Genomic DNA, 7,983 nt, shown 5'->3' on the forward strand with positions numbered 1-7,983 from the left:
CGGGCGGGGGGGCATGCAAATGAACCGCGGATATGCAAATGAGGGAAGGGGCGATGAACGGATAATGACGTTATTTAATTGAAGGGAGGCGTAGTTATGTAAATGAGGCTTGGCAGGGCGCCGGGCACGCGCACGAGGCTCCCGCAGCAGCATGGCGGCGGCGGCGGAGGAGGAGGAGGTGAGCGGGGGGCGGCCGGGCACGGGCAGGGGGAACGGGAAGGGGGAGGCTGAGGGGGTCCTCACCGCGCCGCCCCCTCCCCAGGAGCCCCCCGCGGCCCCCCGGCTCCGCGACACCCCCGAGGACATCAGCCTGGAGGCGGCGGCCAACGCCATCGCCCTGCACCCGGCGCGGGCCCTGCTGGCGGCGGGGGACGTGGACGGGGACGTGTACCTGTGAGTGGCCGCGCACACACACCGGGCTCCCCGCCTCCTCGGTCCTCCTGACCCCCGCTGCCCGCAGGTACGGCTACTCCTGCCTGCCGGGGGACACCCAACAGCTCTGGTCCTCGGGGCACCACCTCAAGTCCTGCCGGGACGTCGCCTTCTCCCCCGATGGGCAGAGTGAGTGCATGGGGTGGGGATGGGGATGGGGAGGGGATGCTGGGGTGCCCGTGCTGAGCACTGGCTGCAGGGCTCTTCACGGTGTCCAAGGACAAGGCCATCCACATCCTGACGGTGGAGGACGGGCGGCTGGAGACGCGCATCGCCAAGGCCCACAGGTACGTGGCTCGCTGGGGTTGGGCACGGACCCCCCCCAGGTCCCCCAGGGACGCCGCCTCACACCGCCGCCCGCTCCGCACAGTGCGGCCCTCAACTGCGTGCTGCCCATCGATCAACACCTCCTGGCCACGGGTGATGATGGTGGAGAGCTCAAGGTGTGGGACCTGCGCAAGGGGGAAGCCATCCTGGAATCCCGGCAGCACGAGGAGTATATCAGTGCCATGGCTGTGGATGGGAACAAGAAGATCCTGCTCACCGCCAGGTACTGCAGGGCTTGGTGGCACCGGGGTCAAGGCCCCGTGCCCATCATGGCAGGGGGACACAGGTGGCTGCACCTCGTGCCACAAGGCCGCTCTGTCTCTCACAGCGGTGATGGCACCATGGGAGTCTTCAACATTAAGAGGCGACGCTTTGAGCTGCTCTCTGAGCCACAGAATGGGGACCTGACATCTGTCGCGCTGCTGAAGGTAGGTGCTGGGCCCTGCTGCGTAGCAGATGCACAGTCTGGTGGTTTCTTTGCCATGCTCTAGGTCTCTTGTTTTGCCTCTGCCTTGCTCTACCCCTTCCTGCCCAGAGAGGAAAGAAAGTGGCTTGTGGCTGTAGCGAAGGAACCATCTACCTCTTCAACTGGAATGGGTTTGGGGCCACCAGCGACCGCTTTGCTCTGAGGGCCGAGTCTGTTGACTGCATGGTTCCCATCACGGAGAGCATTGTGTGCACAGGGTCTCTTGACGGAGTCATCAGGTCAGAGCACTGAGGGCACGGGATGTGATGGGGGAAGGCTCTGGGGAGGGTGGGGAACGAGGCTAGACCTGGGGAAGGAGAGGGCAAGGTTTCTGTTGGTGCTGGAGGGATCACATCTGAGCTGGAGAGGTGGGCTCGCAATTTTCCTGGGGCTCTGTCTCTTACAAAGGTCCTCACTGTGATGTCCCCATTCACCTTGTCCCTAGGGCGGTGAACATCTTGCCCAACCGGGTCCTGGGCTGCGTTGGGCAGCACCTGGGGGAGCCCATCGAGCAGCTGGCTGTGACCCCAGACGGGCAGCTCCTGGCCAGCTGTGCCCATGACCAGAAGGTGAAGTTCTGGGACATCTCCTCCCTGGGCTCCATGGTGGTGGACGAATACCGAAAGAAGAAGAAGCGGGGGGGGCCGCTGAAGGCCCTGACCAGTAAAGCCCCAGGCAGTGGAGAGGACTTCTTTGCAGACCTACGAGAGGAGGAGGAGGCCACAGGGGAGGCAGCGACAGGAAGCGACAGCGATGATAGTGACTGAGGGGCCAAGAGGGCTGTGGTTTGGAGGTGGACAAGGCCAGGGTTTGCTGGTGGATGTGGAGGTCCTGGGGTGGGGGGACAAGGCAGGATACTGCCCCAAAGGGTGGGGGCCCATGGTGCTGGGGGAAGTGTGAGGTGGGCAGCACCTGTGTGCAACAGGGCTCTGAGTTCTCCTGCAGGGGTCCTGGGATCCGTGGGCAAACAGATCCTTCCCAGTCCTGCAGGTCCTCTCCGCCATGGTGGTTGTGCCGTGGCTCCTCAAGGCTGTGGCAGAGCTGCCCGCACCACTGTCCCGAACAAAAGTATTGAGCATTTTTTATTAACTAACTTGAACATGAGATGTATTAAAAAACACAGTGCCTTTTTGTTTCCTAGCAGTCTGTGCTGATGATTCGTCTCGCCCCAACTTCCCTGGTATTTTATAGCACATTGGGGACCTGCCTGTAGGCTACTGGGGGTGACACAGACCCTGCTCAAAGTGCTCCTGTCAGCTGGGCCAGCATTATGAATTGTAGTTGTCTTTACAACGTCTTCCTGCAGTGGCAAAAAAGGCTTAGAGGGAGCCAAGGATGCCGCTGGTGCTGGGTCTGTCTGCCAGGTGCTTCTGGAGCAGGGGGGGCGCCACAGTAGCCAGCCTGTAGCAGGGATGCACCCCAGGCCCTGCCGAAGGAAGCTCCTGGCAACAGTTGCCTGGAGCACGAGGCACTGGAAAAGCAAAGGTAAACGCACCATGAGGCTGTCTTGCTATCCAGAGGGACGGCAAATGCTGCTGTGCTAACACATGGTTTGAGCTGGAAACAAGCTGCTGGAGCGTTGTATCACTTTGGTAAACAGGGGACACCCCCCTGGCTGAGGAAGCCATGTTTCAACTAGGAGAATGGCTGTGAGCTACATTTCATCTGCCTTCTTCCCTTTTATCCTCTTTTAACCTCGTCCCTTCCTGTGCTTCATAGAATCACAGACTATCCCAAGTTGGAAGGGACACACAAGAATAATGGAGTCCAACAAAGTTTGTGCCCATTGCTTCTCTTCCTGCCACTGGGCACAACTGAAAAGAGACTGGCTCCATCCTCTTGACACCCTCCTTTCAGATACTTATATACAGTGATGAGCTCTCCCCTCAGTCTTCTCTTTTCCAGCCTAAACAGGCCCACTTCTTCCAGCCTGTCCTCATACAACAGGTGCTCCTGTTCATAGTCATCCTCTGGACTTGCTGCAATAGTTCTGTCCCTATTGTACTGAGGAGCCCAGAACTGGGCACACTACTCCACGTGTGGCCTCACTTGGGCTGAGTAGAGGGGGAGGATCACCTCCCGTGACCTACTGGCAACACTCTTCCAAATGTACCCCAGGATCCCGTTGGCCTTCTTGGCCACAAGGGCACACTGCTGTCTCATGGTCAGCCTGCTGTCCACCAGGACCCCCATGTCCCTCTCCAGAGCTGCTCTCCAGCAGGTCAGCCCCCAGCTACTAGGAGGAAAACTAACCATCCTAGCCCAAACCAGGACACCATGGTATGGGGTATCCATTTGGGCAGTTTGGGTCAGTTGTCTGTGGTACTTTAACACAGGTGGGCAGTTGAGCTCCACCCCAACCACTCCCTCCCCCTCCTCAAACGGAAAGGCAGAGAAGATACGATGAGAAGGGCCTAAGGGTTAAGATAAGAACAGGAAGATCACCCTACGATTATTGTCACGGGCAAAACAGACTCATCAGAGGGAATTAATGATCCTGCTCAGCAGGGGGGTTGGACCAGATGATCTTCAGAGATCCCTTCCAACCTCGGTCATTCCATGATTCTGTGAATAAAATGATTACGGTCACATCTTCCCCTGGTTGTGCACTTGTCATAAGCACAGTCAGTATGTAGCATGCGAGCAGGGCGCAGGACGAGATTAAAAGACAATAAAAGGGAAGAAAGCAGATGAAATGTAATGGGCAGAACCCGAGCAGAAAGAAAACGTGGAGAAAGCCGGGCAAATATTCCCGAGCAAGAAGTAGGCCAGGGGTGCCCGCGGGACTCGAACCCCCACCGAGGCAGGGAATCGAAAGACGACAACAGGCAGCCGAAGGAACCGCTGGGCTATAGCCGGCCCACTGCTGCTTCCTGCCTCCGCACGCCTCAAGGCCTCAGCGCAACCATTCCTGCCTCAGAGGCGGGGCCGGGGCCCTGCCCGCCCCACTGCTGCCCAGGGCGGCCGTGGGCACGGCTGAGGTGAAGGCACAGCAGGGCCCGTGAGGGGCAGGGTGCTCAGTGCCCCCCGGGGGCCGCTGCTCTCACCTGACGCAGGGGGCACCCAGGCACCCCCTCAGGATCAGACCCCTCTCGACAAGTCAAGAAATACTGATACACAGACCGTGCTCGCCAGGCTACTTTAATACCAAGTCGGTGGCTGGTAGCCAGTCCTCTTGGTCCAGAGGATTCATTCATGATGGCCAAAAACACCCTGCTGCTTCCTCGCAGCCCAACTGGCTCCGTGCCTCCCAGGGCCCGCAGCCCCTCTCCTAGCCGAAATGCAGCCCCCCAGCCAGCGGGGTGTCCCCTGTTTATCAAAGTGAGGCTGCTGCTTGGGTACCCAGCGTGAAGTGGAGGTGAGATGAGGCCACTCGTTGTCCCCCCATTCAGCTGGGGCACCCCCCAGAGGTCCTCTAGACTTCCCCAGCCCACACCCCCTGCTGGCAGCCTTTCAGAGCAGCTGCTGCTTCTAACTTCTCCCAAGACCTATGCTGGGGCCCTACTCCACCAGAGCAACACAGAACGATTTTATAAAAAAAGGAAAAAGCTGAACCAGGCAGGTCAGGCCTACCTCCCCCAGAACAGAGCAGAACGAAGTGCCGGCTGGGAACAGGGCAGCTGTCACACACCACGACAGCACCCACATCTTCCAGCACTGGCTCTCAAAAATAAACCCCAACAAACTGAAACCAAAGCTGAAACAGGACCACTTCCCCACCGGGCCCGTGCTCCACTCCTGCAGACAGCAACAGGACGTCTGATGGCTCCGGTTCGGTTCATAGTTCAGGCAAAACAGCTGCCCGCATCCAAAACACACTGCCTATGTCAGCAGGCATTCTGCAGGAGAGAAGAAAGCATTAGGCTCTGCAGGGTTCTCTCCCTCACAGCCTGGGCCCCCACCCGCAGAATGAAGTCCAGCAGCCCCTCAGTCCCAGGAAACCCTCCAGGACTTCAGGAAAGATGGGAAATGGCACCAATTCTGTGCCAGGACTCACCTATCTTCCTAAGAGCCAGCCGCGCCACTGCACTTTTTGCCTTCTCACGCCCACCGGTGTTTGGCGCATCTTCCTGCACCCACAGCAACCCACCGAAGGGAAAGGGCCACGCTGGGATCACGAGCTGGCACCAGTACTGCAGCCACCCACCAGGTTTCACCTGGACACACTTTGTGAAGAAGCGGGGGGTCCCCAGGCACTTCTGACGGCACAGGGTGTTCAGGCAGTCCAGCACGTCGCACAGCTTCAGGGACATCAGCAGTTGTTTGGGGCTCCCCAGGTGCTTGCCGTGCTTCTCCTTACACAACCGCAGTTTCTCCTTCAGCTCTGGTTTCAGCCACCCCACGTTCATGTTCTCCCCACAGAGCTTCACATTCCCTAGGAGAGACCCACAGCAGCTTGCAGGAGATGCTCACACAGCAGCCTCCAGCCTGCAGTCACACCGTGCAGCCAGTGCCCCCCCACCACGTCCTGCCCCCCAGCATCTGTCCCAGTGACCCCATGATAGTCTGACCCTGAACCAGAGTGCACAACGCGACTCGCCTTCACCGCAGCCCCTCCAGGCCTGCCAGGGACCAGCCTCGCTGGGGACGGCCAGCCCAGAGGGGACACAAGGAGAAGCCAAGGGATGTCTCAAGCCTGTAGTCACTCCTCAGCTGAACCTGGTGCTGGGATCTATGCTTGCTTACAGACACCCAAAAGACAAAGCCAAGCAGCATGCCACAGCACCCCAGCCTCCCACTTGCCTCCCAGTACCTTCTGTCAGGGTTTTCTTGGCCATGGCAGCAGCCCGGTGTGAGCTGTATTTCAGCACGGCGAGCTTGGCCTTCTTCTGGTAAGGGCTGGCATGCAGGGTGATGCTGAGGACCCCCTCGGTGGCCTTCAGCACCACAGCCTCCAGGTACTTCTGGCTCACCGAGGCGGGCAGGCCGTCCACGCTCAGCTCGCACTTCTCCAAGCTCTTGCACACCACGATGGTGTAGCCCTCCTGCACCTCCAAGTTGTTGAGGGTGGCAATGGCCTCCCTGGCTCCCTGCCAGTTGCTGTACTTGGCGTAGGCAAAGCCCCGGTTGAGGCCGCTGAAGGTCATCATGAGGCGGAACTCGTAGAGCTTCCCCACACTCTGGAAAAGCGGGATCAGCGTGTTCTCGTACATCTCCTGCGGCAGCTTCCCGATGAAGACCTCCGAGCCTGCCGGTGGGGGGCTGCCCACCCAGCCTGCGGGCACAGAGCAACACGTGGGTGAGACGCGCTTGGCCGCCCCGATGTGCCACGCGCCCGGGGCACTGCCATGCAGAGCTCGCCACGTACCTGGTGGGGGGCCGCCGTACCGCCTCTGGCCATTGATCTGCACCAGATCGATGCCGGTTTCTCGTACCCAGTTGCGCAGGGCCATCTTATTGGCCTGGTTGATGCTGTCTGCCCACGCCTGAGGAGGGAGGTGATGTTAGTGCCGGGCAGTTTGCAGCCTCCCAGCTGGGGGCATCTGAACCCCACAAAGCAACGAGGCCTAGGGCAAGCCAGGAAGGGGAGGAGCAGATGCTGGACTGCTCTGCCCTCAGGGAAGGGCGATGCACATCCAAACAACTATCCTGTCTGCCGTCCAGGACTGCTCCAGCAATTTTGGTAGAGCACAGGAACACCAGCGCTCCAGAGATGCCTGCAAGGGCTTCAAAAACAGAGGCTCAGGTGCCTGCTCAGCAGCTGGCTCGCATTACAAGAGGGCAGGAGCAAAGAGCCAAGGTGAACCTTGCATCACTGGAGCTTCAAGGAGGAATTAAGGACACGACCCATGTGGAAACATCAGGTTTTAGCTCATTAAGTACTACCAAGTCTCATTAGGGCCTCTGAAGACTACACGCTGAGTGGGATTGAAGTAATCTCAGCTCATACCATAAAGCAGCTCGGTCGCATCCCACCCTCGTGCATCCTTCGGTGCGCCACCAAGTGGTGGCACCTCCCTGCCTTCACGCGGTTTTTTTGCCTTTCTCAAAAGCCAAAAAAACCTTTCGGATGAAGACGCGGGCCTTAACTGGACACCTCTGCCGACAGCGTGCACGAATCCAGCCCCGGGGGCTCCTCCTTGCCCCCTGCAGCCACCTTTCCACCCAGCCCCGCCGCGGCTCTTCCAGCACGTCCCAGCACACCCCGGCCGCTCCCCGAGGGGCTCCGAGGCTCGGGGAAGCCGCTGCCGGGCTCAGCCTCCCCCGAGGCTCCCAGCCCCGGGGGCTCCGGCAGCCGCAGCGGCTCCGAGCCCGGCCCCGGGGGCTCCCCGACGGCCGCCCCCGGGTGAGCGGGGTCCGGGGGATCTCCGGTATGCGGCCGCCAGGTCCCTGGGGGGGTGCAGCCCCCCGACGGCACCTACCTCCTCCTCCATCGCCTTTCCTCGCCCGGCTCTGGAAGCTTCCAGCGCCGCCAACAACGAGCATTGGGTCGCGGCTGCTCCGCCCTGGGGAGGGAGGGTCCTGCCGGGACCCCCCCAGGCTGCCCTGCGGTGGGCGTGAAGCCGTTCAAGTGGCAAATAAAAAAACAGCTGAATGGCCCCAGCGGGGCAGGAGGCGGGCCAGAGCTCGCCCCGAGGCCAGGGGAAGTGTTTGAGGCACGGCCTCCACGTGGCTCCTTCCCCTTCAGTCCTCCCCACGTGGCGCTGGGGCCAGCACAGCTCAAGGAGCTGCCACCGTGGCCTTTGGAAGTCAGCTCTCACCCACAGAGGTGAGCAAATCCCCGCCCGAAGCAGAAAGTAGGGACAGAAGGCAAGGGA

General features: G+C 60.3%; 2 protein-coding genes across 3 annotated transcripts; one reads left to right on the forward strand and one right to left on the reverse strand.

Annotated features, from left to right (window-relative positions):
* The first annotated feature begins 38 nt into the window (after positions 1–38).
* Positions 39–2,365, forward strand: WDR55 (WD repeat domain 55). Of its 2 annotated transcripts, none has more exons than XM_027468373.3 (8): positions 39–178; positions 263–393; positions 461–561; positions 632–719; positions 803–982; positions 1,088–1,187; positions 1,295–1,464; positions 1,671–2,365. In XM_027468373.3, the coding sequence occupies exons 1-8, from the start codon at positions 152–154 to the stop codon at positions 1,990–1,992; spliced, it is 1,119 nt and encodes a 372-aa protein (XP_027324174.3). In that variant the 5' UTR covers positions 39–151; the 3' UTR covers positions 1,993–2,365. The 2 variants fall into 2 exon arrangements, with proteins under 2 accessions (XP_027324174.3, XP_038042216.2); XM_038186288.2 differs by having other exon boundaries at positions 117–178; positions 266–393.
* A 1,980-nt stretch (positions 2,366–4,345) lies between these two features.
* DND1 (DND microRNA-mediated repression inhibitor 1) lies at positions 4,346–7,759 on the reverse strand. Its single transcript, XM_027468654.3, has 5 exons — positions 7,588–7,759; positions 6,534–6,651; positions 5,979–6,440; positions 5,223–5,600; positions 4,346–5,064 (listed from the first exon to the last, which is right to left on the reverse strand). The coding sequence occupies exons 1-5, from the start codon at positions 7,597–7,599 to the stop codon at positions 5,048–5,050; spliced, it is 987 nt and encodes a 328-aa protein (XP_027324455.3). The 5' UTR covers positions 7,600–7,759; the 3' UTR covers positions 4,346–5,047.
* Between the last annotated feature and the right edge of the window lie 224 nt (positions 7,760–7,983).

Source organism: Anas platyrhynchos, chromosome 14, assembly GCF_047663525.1.
Source record: "Anas platyrhynchos isolate ZD024472 breed Pekin duck chromosome 14, IASCAAS_PekinDuck_T2T, whole genome shotgun sequence".
Lineage (NCBI taxonomy): Eukaryota > Metazoa > Chordata > Aves > Anseriformes > Anatidae > Anas > Anas platyrhynchos.